Source organism: Acanthaster planci, linkage group LG20 (genome assembly GCF_054643075.1).
Source record: "Acanthaster planci isolate LZ-2023a linkage group LG20, COTS_SCS, whole genome shotgun sequence".
Lineage (NCBI taxonomy): Eukaryota > Metazoa > Echinodermata > Asteroidea > Valvatida > Acanthasteridae > Acanthaster > Acanthaster planci.
The window spans coordinates 5,389,907-5,410,493 of record NC_141796.1 but is presented as its reverse complement, the minus strand read 5'-3'; the positions used below and the strand labels follow the sequence as shown (position 1 = coordinate 5,410,493).

Here is a 20,587-nt window from a genome sequence, read left to right as displayed (position 1 = left end):
CTGCAGCAAAGCAATGTTGCGCACTAAACTGACGATTTATTATAAATAACCGCACCTAGAAGCGTTTAACTACGCTATCTCAAATTAAGGTTGAGGTTGGTTAGCTTCTAGGAGTTTATAGGTTTCAACCTCGACATCTGCACCATCTTTCTTGTATGCACAACGCACAACTGTAGCCAGGTCAGGGCTGCCCTTGAAAGCTAATCACACGCACCCTTAGAAAGAAGTACTGATAGTATTTTCCACAAATTAAATGCATCCTTCGACAAATTGTTGGAATAACCTACTTTCCAGTCTTTCTATAAACTGAAAGCTTACCAGAACAATAATTTAGCATCAGGGAGTTGTCTGCAGTGGGGTGATTCCGAGGAGGCACCTACGAATAATTGTTGACACTAATGCAGCACGTCGTGCCCATGTTGTCTCAGATTTGTTAAACGATCCCTATTCAATGTTTTTTCTGTTTCTTTCAAAATTAATCAGACGGAGGCCTTCCTAGAAAGACTTCTCAGTGTGTTTAGTAGGGGAAGTTTCCTTTTGGGGGCGTGGTCCGCAGTGGGGGGCGCTGAATTCAACAATACGGAAAACATCGGCGATACCAAAATACACGGGAAATTCCCGCTATACATGCTTGAATCACCATGACTCACTCATTCAGGGCCTTGATAGCACAACAGCTGGGCCTAGGCAGTGTAAATAATTCCATGTGGCCAGCCTCTCCAGACCCAGGCTCGGCCTCCAGACACATTGGCAAGCATCCTAGACATTGGCCTGATGCATTTTCCAAAGGGGGGAAGGAGTATTTTAGAGGGGAGTAGGTATTGCGTGCATTATCATAATATAGCAGTGTTTTGTGCACAAACATATGGGAATAAATATGGACCCCGGTTCAGTCACTGCCGGGCGATACCAAGATTGACACCCCTCTCAATAGTTAGGCTTCAAAGTTAGGTGGTGAAAAGTTAGGAACAGTCAAGGGAGTTCGATCAGGTGATGCGTTGCAGTTAGTGGAACGATGAAATCACGTGATTTCTGAGACATTCTTGGCACCAGGCCGCACGTCGCCTCTTCCAATTATGGATGAGATGGAAGGAAAATGCTAAAGCAGACACAAGACTGACTGACTGAAAGAACGGCATTTTAGTTGGCCTAAGTGATTTTGGACGACTACAATCTCTGAATATTGAACCAGCTGAGAATTCCTAATTAAGAATCAGTGAATAAAATAGAAGAATGTTATATATCAGCTAAGAATAATATGCATGCAAAGCAAGAATGCAATTTATTGATGTTATTGAAATTAACAATTATAACAACCATCCACAGGTCAAGGTCTGTATCATAATTGATTTAAGCCAACACCGGTGATTCACATTAATGCGCCTCCAAGAGCTTGCAACGTTTTGGCTTATCACGAAGTGCGAAATCTGTCGACCCTTTCCAACGTTCACTGGTTTGACAGATTTCGGGCATTGTGATTTTCAAACGCGTTGCCAACTCTTGGAGGGACACTATTGTGAAGCGCAAGCATTACCAAAACATGGCAATCGCTATATTTCAGCTATCTCGTCCACGGCCTATGGCAACCAACTATCCGCTCCAAGCAGGAACAAAAGCGGGAGTGTTTTTAAATGAAATTGACAGTCGTTTGGTACACTTTCACCGCATAGGCGCTTTTGAAAAGGACCACGCTGAGTGCACGCAACGAAGTTAGACTTGAATATTATGGTCTTTTATGGTTGGAAAACTTATTACCATCTGTATTTCTTTAGCCGGTGAGGGCGCACTTCAGCTCATGGCAAATAGATTACCAAAGCAAATACACGATTATGTGCGTAGAATAACGACCACACACTCACTCAAGAGTGTATTTGCCTGCAACTAGAGACCCCCTGTTGTTCCTCTTTTGTTTGTACTGTAACTTTTTTAGATGACCACCCATATGTTTTGTACACTGTTGCCAATCGGGGACCATCTATTGTTCAGAGAAACAAACTCACGTACACCAAAAGAAAAGTATTTCCTCTTTGCACGCTGCCACCATTTGCATGTAGAGCCTTGATCTGGCAGCTCCAGTCATTAAATATAGCCAGACTCCTGTGCAAGCTACTAAATAATTTTAAGCGTGCTACGTCAGGTCTTATTCCAAGTGATTGGATAATATTTGAAAAGCTGCGTTGACGTGACTCTCACGCGTTTGTACAAGCTGCCAGTTCGATGCTCTGCATGCCTATGGCGACAGCGTGCAAACGCTGGACTACCGGCATGGTGTGCAAAATCATACTGGCGAGCACAGTGTGCAGTGCAGGCTTTTTGAAGCGCTAACGCTGCAAACCTGGGTTTAAACATTTCGCAAAGAGGTAGTTGACAACATGAGTAGCGAAAGTTTCTACGATTTTTTCATTCAATTAGACGTACTTCATATGAAGTTATATAATATGAAGTCAGACTCCTGACCAATCAGACCTGATAAACTGTCTCTCATCCACGTGTCAGCGTGTGATTTACGTAGCACGCATTGTCAAATGTTAATACACGGTCACGTGACGCGTTTCGACCAATAGGAATAGAAAATCTGTCCCAGGTATTTATGCATGAAAGATACCGGTCCGCTGTTGATTCATTGAGCGTTTTATATTGTTTTGCCCTGAGAAAATAAAAGTATCCATGGATCAGTATGGGGTTATCCTGGCAGATTTCCATGAACTTTGGCGGCTTGTTTTGGTACAACAATTAACGCAGCCGTTTCTTGAAAACAAATGAATTATTAAAGAAGTTATCCAGGACAAATTCAGCTTCATTTACCCTTCACATTAATATCGAGCACAAAGTGGAAGAAATTACCGCTCAAACTTTAATGCAGCGAGAACAGATTAAGGCATCAAACAGTCATATATAACTCGTCAGTTTCATTAGAAGCTTTGTTCCCTTTTGGGATTTTTTTTCATCAAAAGGAACGAAACTCATTGGCTTGTCTGGGGGGTTTGCCTTTTATTTGTTCGAAATGTACAGGTGAAACCAAAGCCTTCCTCAATGCTTTTGATGATTCTGACGCTGTGGCTTTCCAGCAGCCACTTTGTCGCCCAGGAAGAACCAAAAGGAGCTTCAAGTTGTTGCATCGCGGGCTTCCAAGGACCAGCTGGAACACCTGGCGTTCCTGGGATTCCTGGAAATCCGGGAGGGCAAGGACCTCTTGGCCCTAAAGGTGAGCCCGGCATTGGCTTGGCTGGACCCAAGGGGGAGACCGGCGAGCAAGGACTGAAGGGAGACCAAGGCGAACCAGGGAAACAGGGTCCCCCAGGGAAGCTGGGACCTTCAGCTCAGAAGGGAGACGTCGGTGAGGGGCAGAAAGGTGACCAAGGGGAGTCAGGAGTCCAGGGGGCTCCTGGCCAAAAGGGGCAAAAGGGTCAGGCAGGTGATGCTACCCTGGTTACACCTACACCGCCCTCTGTTGTTGCATTCAGCGCTTACCGCACATCCGGTGTCGCAGGCAACGAAGGCGATGCGGTCATCTTTGACAACATCGAAACGAATCTCGGAGATGGATATAGTTCACAATCGGGTGTGTTCACCTGCTCGGTACCTGGTACCTATTTTTTAACTATTAGTTGTTTAAGCTTTCGAGTAGGCGTACGACTTAATGTGAGGTTAAAAAAGAACGGAGAGGTTATTTTTTCATTGTATGATAGTCATTCAGGTTATCATCATCAGGCCAGCAATTCAGCAGTCCTTGTTTTGGCCTCAGGTGACAGAGTCTGGATTGAGTTTGGTGGTGACAGAAGTGGTATTCATAGTGATGTCAACAGAAAGGCATATTTCTCAGGCTTTCTAATAAATGCAGTGTAGCGCACTGGTGAACAGACGCATGATCATTTCTTTCAAGGCAGACTTACCTGGCTATTATTCATAGATAAAGTAAGTCATGATTTTCAGCAGTTTTTATAAAAATTATTTATTGTAAATCTCGTAGTAAACACATGTCAAAGAAACCTATCAAACTTTTTGTCAGATTTGGGTAGAGGGGTATGGAAAGAGTCTAGGACCCTCCATTTACCCTATAAGCAGTGCTGCAGTCGAGTCCTCTCCCTAGTAGCTCCACAAGTCCAGTATCAGTAGCAATAATAAGTAATGATTTGAACATTATTATAGCTATTTAAATGAAGTGTTACAAAAGCCTTCCTACAACGTAGGAAGGCTTTTGTAACACTTCATTTAAATAGCTTGCGATTTAACCTAAGACGGAATAATTTGAACTCGATTGGTGATGGACTAAAAGAAACCTGTCAGGGCAGTTTGACAGACCGGACAACAATGTTGTTTAATCAAGGGCCACACAAACCTATGGACGTCTATTTTGCTTGACACTTTTACATCAAAAAAGTAACAAGTTTCCTAAAATCAATGGTATAATTTTCGGTTTGCATTATATGAGTCATTTGATAAGCAAAAACACGCCCACGGCCACCGGCATTTGGTAAAGAGAGGTTTTCTGTGCAAGACATGTCTCACCAAATGAGCACCAATTGTCAAGCAGCGTCTCATCCATGCAATCTTGTGATTTTCTGCTGCTCCTTGGAGTCATTTACTCTGGTTATGATCTAAGTATTTAATATACTTTGCATAGTTGCGTCTAGACACCCGTTTCATTAATTAAGAAACGTATTTCACCAGTCTATCCCATAAAAAGTAAGTTTGGAAAAATCAAAATTAAACTAATTTTGATGTCTTGAAACATTGCAGTTGACTAGTCCTTTTTTTTAAATATGAGAGGTAATTTAAAATGTAACGATCTGTTTTGTTGTCTGGACGCTTTCCCTAAGTATTATGGTGAAATTAAAACGTCAGGTGGCTGTGAATAGTTTCAAGCATTAATTAACCCATATATGAAAGTTTTACATTTCAATCAAAAGTATTAAAGCTACTTATGTATAATGTAAACATGTGTAGGATCTACACTGATGTTGGATCTGTGAGCAGGTTTACATTTTTTTTGCGTCCTGACATAATTATTTTAAACAATAAAGAAACCAAAACTGAACGGCACATAGAGTTCATGTACCTAATAGGGAAAGCGAGAAAGAAGGAAGAAAATCAAGGCCATGACGTCGTTTCGCCTTGTGCTTGCTAGCAAACAGATATCACAAACAGCAAACAGCTGATGAAAAGCGACTTATGTGTCTCAGTAGACAGTTTTGGAGGCATGCCCAATATGGGCCATTCACAATGCGGTGGGCCACCAGGAGTTTGCCAATGGAAGGCCGTTTTTCATTTTTCGATCGACATAAACATGGTAGTCTATCCCGATAAAGTGTACGTCAATACCTAACATGGGGAAATTTGGGTGATGTGAGCACTTTGTATAACGTAAAACACCCCTTGGTAAGTGTAACTCATACCAAATAAACCATTTCAAAGTTTTAACCGAGCCATGTAAACTTTCTGAAAAAATCAAGATTCAACGTTCTCGGCGCAGGAAGTTAATAGGCCCGTGTCGATGTTTTCCCATGATGCACTGCGATGAAAGGCCTCTCTATGGCAACTTCGCGCTTGCGCTCTGCATTGTTAATCACCGGTGAATTTGAACCAAATCCTCTTGACGGTATTTGTGGAGTTCAGTCCAATAGCTTTTTTGAAAATTTTGTGCACAAATTGTCCAAAGTCTACGGTTTGAGCTGGCCATCCCAAGTTCTGCTAGAGCCATCGAGCAAACCCATTCAGAAGTGCATTGCGGGTCACGTCATGTCGAAAGGTTCTCTGACGTACAAGTCTCAGCTTTCAAAAAAAAACTGATTCAGGTTCCCTCATTTCAAAGTGGTCTTCCTTTCTTTATTGGACATTTTTCTTATAAATTTATCCTGGATCATAGAGGCAAAATGTGTCCTAGTTTGATAGAGCTCTTTAGTTTGGAGACCTGTACCTCCCGTCGTGAACATTCCATCTTTGTTTCGTCAGACCAAGAGACACCCCAGGAGCCTCTACCTTTAATCTTCTGCTTTCCCGTAGTTTCGTCTGGCTTCGCGATGGCATATTTGAAAGAGGGGCTTCCTCCAAGTTACATAGCCTCTTTGGTCCTTTCTCATGCAGAAACCTGTGAATTGTGGAAATTGACACCTTCCTCCCAGAAGCCTCGAAAAGTTGGTACAGAACGTGTTCTTTACGTTGTATCACACTTTTCTGATCGATGCCGTTGCTTTTTCATCGACTGATATCATAGTCGACTAAAGGCCTGAATTTCCAAAGGTCCTGGTTGTCCGTAGGCGTACATACTTCTTTACACATTTTGTTGTTTGGTATGACACTTAAAGATGTCCCTATGCTGAGTAAACCTGGGAAGGAAAGCTAGGCCCTTTAATACAGTCAAAAGCACACGACCATGGCGCATATAAAAATAACCAACAAGGTGTAGAGGGATACAAAGCAAGTGACTGAAGGCCATTTTGGAGAGTTCCAGGCCATTTAAAGCCAGTCATGCAGCGGGTCACTTTGGTAAATGTGTGGAATTGATTCCAAAGTGAAAACAGACTCCAGCAACCTTAAATAGAAATAAAGGAAAATAGTTGACAGCATACAAGAATTGAAACGGCTAAACGGGAATCAGCTGTAATCTGTCCAAGTGTAGATTAAAAGCTTAGAAACGACTCTACGTGTGTACTATCGCAGCAAATATTTCCAGAACGCTGCACTCATAATAAAAATCTCCAGTTTGTGCTTAGGTATGGCGTGCATATTGAACATTTAATCCGGCATGTGTCGGTTTTATCAAAGACCTCCTTTTGTTTTACTGATACCTCTATCAGAGAGACCAACTATACCTGTGTAGATTTGTCTCTGTCTCTTATAGAAACGTCCTTACTGTTAACTAAGATATTGTGTGCTCCTCTCCAATTGGTGATATGCCATTTATCAATCGAATTTGTCTATTTTGCGTGCAATACTCGAATGTGCCGTCAAGAGAACTATATATGGTAAAATATGTCCCACGAATTCTCAAAGCTCATGTACTGCACACCTCACCTCATTGTACTGCAGTGGACACAAGGCGATGGTTACAGGCTGTTCTTCCCACGTAGCTGTATTGAAATGAGTAAATGCTGTCTTTAACAGAACAATATTTGTGTAGAGCAAGAGAAGTAAACATCTCTGCCTTTGTTTTTGTGTTTGAATTTCCGAAGTTGATCTCTTCCCGTTCGTAGAGCTATATGGTCTGAAGAAGCAGCCACAATGGCGTCAATGGTGAGTCTACCCTTGCTCTACTGATTTCTTGGTTTGGCATGTTATATCTTGAAAGTTTCAGTCTGTTCAACCAGATGAAACCCCATCATGTCCTTCTTAATGAAAAGTATGAAAGTGGCAGAAAAGAACAAAATTCCTGCATTTACCTTTGTTTCCAATTACTCAAAAGCACCGGCGGCAAAGCGATTTTCAAAGTAAGGGAGCAGCTTTGAGACTATCAATCATCCCTTAATAGGCCGATTCATTGAGTCCCACATCAATATAAGACTTGCAAAAAGTTGAAGGGGGTCAACCCCCATCAAAAAAGTGGAGAGCCATTGGCCCCCCAGGCGTCCCGCTTCCTTCGCTAGTGCTCAAAAGTTACTGTTACTGTTACTGATCCCGTAATCCATAAAGGGTCTTATAGGAACACTGCCTGTCAACGTATCGCATCAAAGCATTCTATCTCTCACGGTTGCGCGTAATTAATTGCTCAAACTTATGGTAGACTTATTTTGGGCACGTAGACAACAAAGAAAAAGAAAATGTGATGAAACCAAGAGGGCACCTTGTGCGTGGGGGAGGTGGATTTGTGTAAATACTTCCCTGCAGTGAAATAAAATATTCAGCGGCTTGTAATTTCTATTCTTGATTTGATATACTGGCCCCTGGTCTGGGCCCTGGACAAAAATGCTGGGTACATTGTGGTTTACGCTTGATAAAGTTCCTTCTTGGGTACCGAGGTTAATGAGGTAGCTCATGACCTTCCATGAGCATGTCAGATTATTTCCCCGCGCTTACTCGAGTATATAAGCATGACATCCTTGATTTGACACTGGCATTTCGCAATTACTCCGGCCTGGCACAAGCAACCAACCCTGGCCGGTTTATCCCACAATGCAGTGTAGCTTGGGTGAACAATGCAAATGAAAGTCGATTGCATGAAGACGCAAACATGTTCAAGTCAAGTTAGGCATGTGAAATAGTCCTTCCATTTTGATAATTCAACTTCGTGTTGGAAATGTAAACAAGCACAACGCTTTTACCCAGTTGTGCACCTCGTGTAATCTGAGGTCGCTGTGTACTCCAACGTGCAATTTTCCCATTGGACAGCCACGAGTAAGTGTGGCGGACTAATCGAATACAATCAGGGCCCACTGCAGCTTCATCCCTATAAGTGTGGCACACTGCTAAAGCTAGGCATCCTAAGCCTGATGTAGCGCACAACCAACAAGAAAGGAAACTATTCAGATGTAGGTAAACACAAAAGGGATACCAGGGAGCAGGCTCCGATTTTACAAAGCTAGTAGGTTTATTTGGGTTTCCTGTCTGTATTTTTCTTAGTTATTTAACTAAATAATATTCCATTGACTCCTTTACAAATTTTATAGCCGGAAAGTAGGAAACTACCGGCAGTACGTCGTTGAAATCTGTTAGCAATTCTGAAAGAAATGAGCGGCAAGAGAAAAATAACAGATTACAGCATCCAAATAAACTTAACTTTTCTTCTGTTTCCGTACTTACCTCAATATCTCGCTTTACATGTTACACCGAGGAAAAATTTTAAGTTGTCCATTAGGGTGTTTGACGTTTCTTCAAATGTACAGGTAAAACGAAAAATGACCGCAATGCTACTTGTCGTTCTGACGCTTTGGCTTTTGAGCAGTCACTGTGTGGCCCAAGAGGAACTAAAAGGAGCTTCAAGTTGCTGCAGTGCGTGTTCCCAAGGAACACCCGGCGTCCCTGGGATTCCTGGAAATCCTGGAGGTCAAGGACCTATTGGCCCCAGAGGTGACACTGGTATTGGCTTGCCTGGTCCCAAGGGGGAGACCGGTGAGCAGGGACGGAAGGGAGACCAAGGCGAGCCAGGAATAAACGGACTTCCAGGGAAGCTGGGACCTGCAGGGCGAAAGGGAAACATAGGGGAGGGGCAGAAAGGTGACCAAGGGGAGCCAGGAATCCAGGGACCACCTGGTGAAAAGGGGCAAAAGGGACACCCAGGAGATGCCACTCTGGCAACACCAACACCGTCCTCTGCCGTTGCTTTCAGCGCTTATCGCACATCGAGCGCCACAGGCGATGTTGGTGACATTATCATCTTTGACAACATCGAGACGAATCTCGGCGGTGGGTACGGTTCGCAATCGGGCGTGTTTACGTGCTCGTTGCCTGGTGTATACTTCTTCACAGCCAGCTTCCTAAGCATAAATTCGGCAACACGGCCTTTTCTACAGCTTGTAAAGAACGGGCATCTTATCTTTTCAATATTTGATAATCACACGAATTATCACCATCAGTCCAGCAATTCGGTCATCATTGTGTTGGCCCCGGGGGACAAAGTTTGGCTTCGTTTTGGTAGCAATAGCAGAGGTTTTTACAGCAGTTCTAATAAATATGCTTTTTTCTCCGGATTTCTGATTTACGTAACTTAACCCAAATGTATGACACTCGAATGAACCATCCCCAACTTAAAATGTTTTCACCAAACGAATAGTTACTGATCTGATGTAACTTTTTGTGCGTGGTTTAAAAGCTGTGTAATCGTAGCTAACATTTTCAGAAACTTTCTCCGTAGACAGTGGATATTATGAATACTATTTACCGTCGCTGGTAATACTTCCAGTACAATTTTTGATTGGATCTTATTAATGACGTCAATGTACACTGTACTGTACATGCACTCTAACGGGTTGTGACCCCTAACGCAGCCCACTTTTATTTTTACTTTTCCAGGAAGACAACATGTTTCCCGCAATTATTTTCACATTGTGAGTGAAATTTGAACAACCTCCCATATTTTAGTGCATATATCTCAATTTTCCGTTTCTCTTTCAATGTTCCAATTTCCTTTTTTTTCTCGTGCAGTATGAACTATTTTTACATTGCGCCCCAAAGTCACGAAATGAAGTTTTTTATACATGAAGCTGTTTTTTTAGTGAAATTTTTGTTATTTTTTTTTCTGGGATTTATCTATTTGAAGAACTTTTTAAATATCAAAGCAAGATTTTCTGAAATTTTCCGAAGTGCATCATGTCAGGAATTTTTTTTACCACAACATCACATGTAAGGGGAATTTACGGTCACGTTCACAACAGGCATTGCAATCAATGTCGGCGTTATTACCACGTCCGTGAAATAGTTATCGACTGGTACATATTGCCGGGTACCATGACGTCATAAATATGGGCCAATCAATATAAGGCTACTGGCAGAATTATCATCAGGGAACTTTAATTGGGGACAACAAAATATCCACTGCCTTCTCCATGAAATCTGTTTTGTGGAAAAGTGGTGCTGAATCTAAAAGTGGTGCTGAATCTTCGCATTTCAACACAGAATCACGCTTTGTACGATATATTTTGACGGATTGTTTTATCAAAGGTATGAAATGTAATCTAGTGGTATTTTGTCCAGTTTGTTTTGGTAAGTGTGTACAACAATCCGCTATGCATCAGCATGATGTTGGTGAAGCAAAGCCTTCGAGGACTAGCTGTGATAGGCCTAACAATTTTTTAAATACGACTTAAAAGGTTACAGGAATGGAAACCTTGAGTCCAGATAAAGTATTTTAAAATAACAGTAAATACGGAACCATTTCAAAAAATCATAAATTTAATATTTACCTCATTAGTTTTAACCCCACCCACAAAAAAACCCTTTGGGCCGTTCGCGCTTCCAGGCTGATTGGATGTTGTCTTCACATGAACGGTGACATTACAGTGTACATGCACATAACGCACAGTGCATGCAGTATCGCACGCTTGCAATAGAGCACGTTGTGTTTGATGTAGCTTGGCCGAAACGGAGACACTCTCTCAGTTCAAGGTAGAATTAAAAGACGCAATCCTACCGTGTATTTCTTGAACTAAAACAGTGTTTGCCTGTGATTTCTAAGGGTTACGTATTCATTGGCATATTGAAATACTTAACGTAAACTAACCCCTGTACAATTTCTGTAACGTACCCCTGAACTGTCTGTAAAAAGCAATTTAGTTTTTAGTTGAGCAGGTATGATAATTTTAGAATCCATACGCTTTGATACTACATTTCGTACGAAAGACATAGAAAACATGGCCGAGCTTAGGATGAAATTTTGTTTTATTTCAATTTTATTGAAAAAAATTAAAAATACTGAAAGCCTTTTCTCATGAGTTATTTAACGATTGATTTAAATCCAATCACATTTTGATGGCCAACCAGGGACTTCACAGCTTTCTTAATTAACATTCATATCTACGTAAAATGGCAGTGTAACATATGTACAGTCGTGCCAAGGAGTATAGTCATAACTTGACCAGAATGCAGTTCACTTCCATTCATATCCGTTTTAGCAACAGACTGACCATTTTCCACCCTTCAAGCATTCTCCTTTAATGCTATGAAAGGTTTCTGCAACTGTTTCACCTTGAAGGGTCATAATTGCCCTCAAATTGTGATAAAGGTTTACAAGGTTTACCAACAGGACTTCCCAATATTTAGTCTTGTACTGTACTCTCTAATACTTTGATGCATCGTCTTTTACCTTCACAACTGCCTCCAGTCTTGCAGGTTTTCCGTTAATAAACCTCTTACAATGCTATGAAGGGGTTTTAACGACTGTTCTTGACGCAAGTAGGTTTTAGTCAAATGGGTCCACTTCCCTGGTTATCAACCCTGTACTGATAAAGCTATCCAGCCAACGACTTGGTCTAATGCAAGCGTGTGATACTGCATGCACTGAGTGCAATCTTGCAATGTACATGTACACTGTACGTGTCGGCGTTCTGGTGACAACGTCATCAAACCAACCTGGGATGGAGTGCAAACAGCCAAGTGAGGAATCTGTGGACGGGGAAACGCAGGATCTTTTTATTCATGGTCCCGATTAAAGGGGTAAACATTGGATTTCTGATATTTTTGAAATGGTTACGTATTTAGTGTTATTTTAAAATACTTTACATGAACTAAATGTTTTCTATTTCTGTAAACCTTTCAGAACCAATGACCGTACTGTCCAAAAATGGCTCTTTAAGATTGATGAAAATGACCTTCTTTCCTTGGTTTCTTCGACACGACTGCTTGCCAGAAAGAATAATTTCACAGGGGGTTTTGTCCCTTTACTATAATTAAACCAGTCAATAGGTCTTTTAATAATGGCACATGACGAACAGCACCGTTAATCTACGGCTGCATTTCCACTTAATGGTGGCCTTGATACATTGAACGTTTGCAGAAAAGAAGCTTTTGAGGGAATTTGCACACTTCATAAACGTATCAAAAATTATTCAAGAGGATACAAGGAAATGCTTAAACACACACGAGGCCAAATGCCCAATAAATAGCATTTCAAAATTGGAAATGTGTGTATTAGAAGGAAACTATTTTAAACGTACTGTGAATATGTGGAAAGATATACCAAATAAAAGCAGCGAGCCAGGACAAATTCATTCTCACCTATTATCATACACAGATGAGCATCAAGTAGGAGGCGGTAGAACAACACTGCAGAAACCTGTTTACATTAAACAAATGGCAAGCAACTGGTATATTACGGCACCCAAATCAACAAATATCTTTTTGTTTCTTAAAGTTTTTTAATGGATATCTCTTGTCATTCGGGAGAAATTTACTGGTTCATTAGGGTGATTGACGTATCTTCAAACACACAGGTGCAACGAAAACCAACCGTAATGCTTTTCGCGATTTTTATTCTGCGGCACACCAGCAGTTATTGTGTCGCCCAGGGAGAAGCCAAAGAAGTTTCAAGTTGCTATGTTGCGTGGCTCCAAGGCCTGGCAGGAACACCCACCGTCCCAGGCATCCCTGGAAATCTTGGGGGTCAAGGACCTATTGACCCCAAGGGCAATCCCAGCACAGGCTTGCCTGGACCCCAGGAGAAAACTGGCGACAAAGGACGGAAGGTAGACCAAGGCCAGCCAGGGAGACAGGGACTGCTGGGGAAGCTACGATTTGCGGCTCAGAAGGGAGGTATCAGTGAAGGGCAGAAAGATGACCAATGGAAGCCATGAGTTAAGTGACGACCTGATGAAAATGGGCAAAAGAGTCAGCCGAGAAATGCTATCCCAGTTTCACCAACACTGCCCTGTACTAATCGCATTCAGCGCCTACAGCACATCCAGTGTCGCAGGGAGCTGTCACGATGTCATCATCTTTGACAACACTATCAAGACTATCAAGAGCCTACTTCTTCACCGTCAACACGGCCTCTTGTACAGCATGTAAAGAACGGGCATCCCATCTTTTCGATATATGATAATCGTGAATTATCACCAACAGGCCAGTAATTCAGCCATCATTGTGTTGGCCAAGACATACAAAGTTTGGCTTCGGTTTGGTAGCGATGGCAAATGTATTTACGGCAGTTCCCATAAATATGCTTATTTCTCTGGATTTCTGACGTACCCAGTGTAACACGCTCAATGAATCTAACTCAATCAAACTACGTTATGTTTGGCAAGCTGAGCAGGAAGGATCCCTCTCAACCGTTTATATGCAAGGGTTAAAAGCTGCCATTTAGAATCTGTAGCCTTCATATTTGTGTGTTTACGAAAGGATTAGGCTGACCCTTCACATATTCCCCACAGAATCACATTTGTACAACAACAATTTTTTTAGAATGATTATGAAATTTTGCCTTAATTCGCTATCATGTAGTTTCCTTAGAGGATTGGATGCAGTATCTGTGCGGCAATGTGACTTCCGTGAGGCAAACCTCACCCGTATCACCTCTGTTTTAAAACAAAGTTATTATAAATCGGTTTGACCACTTCATACATGCAAAGTACATTTTATTTTGATCATGGCAGAGAATCGACAATGATTCCGATCCAGTGTGCTGTTTTATAATACATTCTGTCCATGTGGCATTTATTTACAAGAGTCCCACAAATTGGTCCCTTACTCGCCAGAGATTTATAAACAACACAACAGCCAGAGTCAAAGCTGAGATATGGAGAAACTGCAATGTGTTATTGCTTTCCCATTAAACTGCTTTTTGGCAGTTTTATCTAAGGTCGTCCACAGAATGAATGGCCGCGTACTGATCCCGACGTGGACCAAGACCCTTCGGATTGTCTTCGTAACAGTGATAAAACTTCAAGAACCGCGTTGCATCTTCGTATCCGTCTGCAAAGTAAGCCTCTAGGTGGCCCTTGGGAGGTGGGTACAGTCCGTTCCCCGTGCGGAACATCTCCAACGCACTGATGTCGAAGCGCTGGCCCGTTGTGTCCACCCAGCCACAGGCGATTTTATCTCGCATGGTCGCGCGGGACTTGGGATCTGGCGAGATCCGGATAAGCTGATTTGCTGGCCGGAAGCTGAAATCAACGTTGACAGGAAGGTTGCTGGTCCTGGATAAAGTTGCATCGGCCAGGAACTGTCGAAATTAGGCATAATACATTTTGAAATTCGTGCATTTTGTAGTTCAAAATTGTTTATCATCGTTATTATCAGCATGTTGTGAAGTGCAGCTGTTGTGCCCTGACAGTTACAACTTTAAATGCTCTTTGTGACATTTCGCTATTACAGTATTTCTTCGTGCTTGTGTGTTAATATAGCGACGCGAAAACAGCAAAAAGATACGGTAATTCAACGCACATTAACTACACTCTAAGAGTAACTCTTGTGACTCTCAGTTATCCATTTCGTAATATGAACTGCGCTACGCGGCTTGTTCGACCATGCAAAATTACTACTCCTTCTTCTTTAAAGACCTCTGCTGGCTTACATAGCACAGCCTGTTCTTCTCCCTAAGTAATACATTGTCTTAATTACTTAACTGGCTTCGGCCGGCAAGTGCATACGCATCTATGGGCAATAGATATAACATGTAGCTTGGACGCCTTCCCTTAGGTGAAGATAATTTTTCTGCCGTGAATGCGTTATTTTAGGCTCGTTTGTTTCATACTGATCTGGATCTCGATCAGTGATCCCAAAGCTGGTTCGCGCTATCCATTATGCGGCTTCTTGTGTCAGAGAACCAGTGTTGGACCACTGATAGGGATTCGTATCCGCGTCCAACAAACAGGCCCTTGGACTTACTAACAGCGCATTCAGATCATGGAGTGCACAACCGCAGTTGGAATACCAAACTGGGTCTCTGTTCCAAAGTGACTGTTTACCAGTCTACAGTGATGTATCCAGTTTTGATATTAATTCCTTATGCTCGAAGGCTCAATGACTAAAGAGAAAATAAATTTGTTAATCGGATTGATACAAGGGTTTTTAGCTTCTATTTTATGGGGTAAATTGCTCTCTGTTGAAAAATGCTGTACTTACTCGGCCATCATATTGCGGTGGATTCCAACTTGGAAACCATGGAATGTAGATACAACCAAGTAACACCTAAAAACAAGACACACGTTTGAAAATGAGGCTAACCTTTAACTGAGATGGAGTGAGAGAAACTAGATCTTTTTCCCATTCAACATCGTAATCAGCGAATTGATTTTTCAGCACGTTTTTTTGTTTTTTGGTTTTTTTTTTGGCGATTGGCTACATGCATTCTGACGCTGCAGAGCCAAGACGTGCGCGCGCATTTTTCCGAACTTGGAGCTCATTTTTTTGCAAAGTCCCTAAAGCATACTGGTAACTTAAATGAAATACTAATACTAACAAAATAATCAAAGTATGTCCTCATTAAAAAAAGGCTTCCTGTGCCATTCAGTGTTCGTTCTATACAAACTTCAAATCGAAGGGTTTGAATCATACTTTGGTCAGTTACGTTCGATGTTATCAGTTAGTTCACCCTGATTGTTTAATAAAGAGTGATGAATTTACCATTAACGGTGGTTAATACTTCGATTGACTTTTATACCTCGATCAATTCTTCTCGACTTCTGTAGCTAGCGATTTCAACCTCGTCCCCAATCTTCCAGCACCTGTCTCCAATTTCAAACTGCTTGGGTCCTCTAGCGCGTACGCTTGAACTTGTTCCCTGGTCCACGTCGTGTACGCTAACTGGATCATACTTATCAATCATGCTGAGCGCTGTCGCCCTGACATGTAGTCGGTTCGTGGCCTGTCGCAGAACGAGAAGATTCCATATCGATAATGGAAATTATGGTGTTTCAGGTCAGCGGCGAGCATCCAATGACAAATCCTGGGTGCAACACAGCACCAAAAAATTGCTTGTATGGTCAATACAGAACGTGTCTATAGGATAGTTTAATGCTTATGAAGAAATGGTGGTAGAAATAAAAATTCTTTTCTGAGGTGGCCCCTCCGTATGAAGTGAGAAACATCGATGCTGAGGACTCACAAAATTGCAAGAAATGTTGGTTCAAATATTATTGTGCAAAATGTTGTAGACATTGCGCGTCTAGGGATTTTCGTTGCTAGGTTACACAACGCACTCTTTTGTAAAATGATAAGAAAAGAATTTTATGATAAAAGAACTGATTTATAATAATGCCTTGTCGGCCCAAAACACATGACCACCATTGGGGAATTAAGTATTGCTAATGCTCCGGTACCTTTTCGTGAGCATCACTTGGTAAGTTTTCATTCAGCAATGAGCGGAGACGGTCGATAAAATCAAATCCCGGAGTGAGTGCGCCAAACGGAAGTGGTGCCACCTCGTCCACGATGTCGTACAAGGCATACAGATATTTCTGGAAGTAGATAAATTGTAAAGAACGGTCATATGAATTTTGAGTTGTATTTGCACTTTTCTGTGACTTACAAAAACGAAGCCCGTGGCATAACTAGGGAAGTTCAATTTCAAAGGAGTTATGCGTTCCGCAATGCCAAAAGAGTGTACCGTGATACATTTTGCTGGCACGGTCACCAAAATTGCCAACGTAAACAACGCCCGTACGGTCGTCTTAATTGGGCACAGTGGCGTGTCCAGCTTTTGGTGTCAGGGGCGGGGCGGGGGGGGGCAAATTCAAAAGCAAATGCACTTTCGGGCTCATTCAACATGTAAATAGGGGAGAAACATATAGGCAATTTGTTTGATATTTAACATAACGATTAGTTTCTTTCCTTCTTACCTATGAAGAATTCTCAGTTGAAATTTTTTTTTTAAATCAGTCGGGGGTAAGTTGCCCCCCCCCTTTGAATACGCCTCTGGTTAGGCATCGATTTTCATTATAAAGTACAGATCAACACGATGAGAATGTCAAAGTTTTGTTTAAAATCAGTTGCCTAAAATTAGTTATGTCCTTAGCTCCGTATTCTGCTCGGATGAACTCCCCGTAACGACTACAGGCCAGATTTCATGGCATTTATGCAACAGCGCTCCCTGCATGTGTTCAGAAAGCATCTCCTGTTTCATATGTTGAACTAAATGTCAAAGAGTTTTCGTGCACTGAAGAATATCAAGTTGCACGTAACGTCTGCTTTAGAAAACCTTTTTGCATGGATAGTTTTAAATGCATATGAAACTAATGATTATTGGCGATATATTAGCATGGTTGGCAGATCATTGAAATTGGGCTTTGATTTTGATATTTGGGATTTTGAGAGACGCCGATTTTTATTGTGATGAAATCGACAGTTCCCAAATAAGGGTATACTATACACAGAGGCATTTACTTGCATCACACGGAAGAAATGTCCCCACATTTCAATGCGATCAAACTATACATACAATGACATAGCATGCACGTACAGCTAAATTCGCAGGGGTCGTTGCCATGACACCGGCTACCAGTGCATTGGATGATATTCCCCCGAGGTGTTCTGCATGGCGTAGCACGACGGCGCCGTGATCCAGGAGACACTGCCCCACGCCAACATTGCGGATGCCGAAGAAAGAGCTGCCAGCCAAGGCGAGGTCAAAGGGCGGGGTCAAGTGCTCTCCCATGACCTGCCAAGGAAGAAAGCAAGACCAGTTATTTGCGTGGCTCGGATTCTTAAAGTGAAGGCTCATTGACATGAATTCCACACGCTGCAGCCGTTCCTCTGTAATGTATGGGGAAAGTGAGACCTTTTTTGTTTCAAATTGTAGCCTACGTTTTTTTCATCTAGTCAGTTACAAGCTTTTCCTGACAAATCAGGGCACTGGACTGCTGTGATATACTCTTACATATATTTAACAAATCAGCAATTGAGCAAACAATATCCTTTTCAATTAATCGAGCGGCTTTACGTAATGTATGCTCATTGATAAGACGGGATGCAAGATACATAAAATTGCTTAACGTGATTATTGTGCTTACGCTATCGAATGTTGGGCGAACAAACCAAAAAGGTCTGGTCTGTACGCCCGATAAAAAGGTAAGACAGGGTGAAACGCAAAACAACACAAACCAAAACAGCAAAAACACGGAGAAATGTGGACAGAAAGAAAAAAGAACGGGGAGATTCCATTCATTGCCTTTCATGAGAATATTACAGACATTTTTTCTCGTCTTCAATCCCAATCTCGGGTCGATCCTACAATAGCCAGACATATTTGAGTTAGTTCCATTAATGTCTCTGCCAAATCACAGAAAAAGATATGTCAGACCTAAGTATTGAAAAAGAGAGCGATATTGTAACTATTTGACTCCCCTTAGTTGTTTCTCCTACTTTTGGAAATACTATCGAATTGCATCCTAATGAATGCCTATTGCATTTGGACGTTAGTTTTGGAACATCTGCCACTCCTCATGACTTGACCCGACACTGAACCATGTAGGCTAAACATCTAGTTACGGCATGGTAGGGGCAAACTCTATAGCTCTATGCAAATCACTAGAATTTGAAACACTTCAAAGGTTAAGAGAGTAAGGAATAACAGTCTTCAAGTGTAACATATGCACATATCTATATAGCCCTCAACAGTTCAAACAAAGTTTACTTGACTGCAAAACCCTATGTGACGGGCTTACCGCTGCACTCTAATCTTGTCAGGGACTACAATACCACCAGTCGCACAGTTTGTATCGATTTCGTCTCAAGGAAGACGCCGTCTGCGTGTGGTCGCCAGTCCGCCAGTGCACAGCTATGATCACAGAGGGGCCGTCGGGGACCTAATTCAAGCCATTCAGATCGATTTCCAATTCAAAAGTTGTAACTAGGATTAACTCTTAAGCAAACCTCGGGCTCCTGTGCATTATTTACATGAAGGCTATTCTCATACTATGCTCAGTAGTTCCCACATGCTTAACAGTTTTTGCGCACATTAATGATTCAAATGACGCTGTTTGCGACACCGCTCTTTGCGATACAAGTAATTAGTCACAAGAACAGATACCTTGGTTCCAAATTTTGATGGAATAAAATAAGACTTTATGGATATTATATTTTTGTGTCTCGAAATATCCCATTCCAAAACCTTGCATGATTATCCATTGGAACGTACGTCATCAGTAATTTTCAATCTGACATTTTTTTTAACTCCAAGCATCACAGACCGGAAAAATCGCTGATGGGTCGAAAAGGGTCTTTGGGATGCCAAATATTCCCGTCAATTTGCTTCAGTAATAACTAATAGTGGGATGTGCCACAGATATCACTTCTGCAGTTTGCACGTACCTGATCAGTGATATACTCCTTTACGAATATGTTGTGGGTTTCTTCTCCCGCTTCCTTTGGTTTTTGTAGATGACCACAACCACTGTACTTTGCTTTGATATCGAATGGCGTGTCTTTTGTACAGAATATCTGCTCCTCGAATGAGCTCCTGTTGACTTTGAAACAAAATCCCTCACCAGGTCTTTGCACTCTACTCTCTTGGGCTACACTGAACATCCACGGTGTGCCTGATAGCTTACGATTCCTTTACAATCTATTTCACGCAATGCCTGTCAACAAAACTGGGTAAACACCGGCAGTCCACGGGACAAAGGTCCCCACCTGCAGCACACTGATTTACGATCCCTGTATCTCCCTGCGTGGATTAAGTCAATAGCAACGGTAAACGATCTGCGAAAGACGGGGCCTAGAAGCCAGGCAGGGTACGCGGCCAATAAATTGTGGTCGATATTTTCTGCTGTGCCCAAGTCTGTGAACAAAAATTCACGTCGTAGTTTGTGACAGGTTTGCGTTGCTATACGTCGACCTGTTTTTATCAAAGAATATTTTCTCACCTCTATTTGTTTTTCAACAGTTATTTTCTTGTTAAATGTCATAAATTGAATAGTAGCTGGTCCCTTATCTCATCTAAGCCACTCACGGGCTTCCAGTGTTATGTTGCGAAACGTCCGGACTGTCTCTCTTGTGGCGGGTATGTCACTTCAACGATCGGTGTCAAGCTCCTATCAAGCAGACGACTATTTCAGGGATTTGGGTAGGCCTACTGAAATGAAACAGACGTCTGATGGTATACTGATATCATTCACTCAGAGCCGCTCCATGTACTGTACTGTACCTTGGCTGGCGCCCTCATTTACAAACACGTGCGTACGCGTCAATCCGAAAAGTACGTTATGTCGATAAAGGATATTTT

The 20,587-nt window shown here is 42.0% G+C and overlaps 3 protein-coding genes across 5 annotated transcripts in view; 2 read left to right on the top strand and 1 right to left on the bottom strand.

Annotated features, from left to right (window-relative positions):
- Nucleotides 1–4,384, top strand: part of LOC110977991 (uncharacterized) — a 36,697-nt gene extending 32,313 nt beyond the window's left edge. For both annotated transcript variants that reach the window (XM_087130581.1, XM_022232626.2), the window contains exon 2: nucleotides 3,013–4,384. In XM_087130581.1, coding sequence (XP_086986707.1) covers nucleotides 3,013–3,846 — 834 coding nt within the window. In that variant the 3' untranslated portion in view covers nucleotides 3,847–4,384. The remainder of the gene's footprint in view (nucleotides 1–3,012) is intronic.
- A 1,174-nt stretch (nucleotides 4,385–5,558) lies between these two features.
- LOC110978006 (uncharacterized) lies at nucleotides 5,559–11,965 on the top strand. The gene is made up of 2 exons (XM_022232628.2): nucleotides 5,559–7,233; nucleotides 8,820–11,965. The coding sequence occupies exons 1-2, from the start codon at nucleotides 7,222–7,224 to the stop codon at nucleotides 9,642–9,644; spliced, it is 837 nt and encodes a 278-aa protein (XP_022088320.2). The 5' UTR covers nucleotides 5,559–7,221; the 3' UTR covers nucleotides 9,645–11,965.
- A 1,691-nt stretch (nucleotides 11,966–13,656) lies between these two features.
- Nucleotides 13,657–20,354, bottom strand: LOC110978004 (patatin-like phospholipase domain-containing protein 4). Of its 2 annotated transcripts, none has more exons than XM_087130580.1 (7): nucleotides 19,675–20,354; nucleotides 19,029–19,169; nucleotides 17,825–18,117; nucleotides 16,686–16,823; nucleotides 16,028–16,231; nucleotides 15,490–15,555; nucleotides 13,657–14,587 (listed from the first exon to the last, which is right to left on the bottom strand). In XM_087130580.1, exons 3-7 carry the CDS (start codon nucleotides 18,089–18,091, stop codon nucleotides 14,216–14,218), a joined length of 1,047 nt encoding a protein of 348 aa, XP_086986706.1. In that variant the 5' UTR covers nucleotides 18,092–18,117; nucleotides 19,029–19,169; nucleotides 19,675–20,354; the 3' UTR covers nucleotides 13,657–14,215. The 2 variants fall into 2 exon arrangements, with proteins under 2 accessions (XP_086986706.1, XP_022088317.2); XM_022232625.2 differs by having other exon boundaries at nucleotides 17,825–18,022; nucleotides 19,675–20,350.
- Between the last annotated feature and the right edge of the window lie 233 nt (nucleotides 20,355–20,587).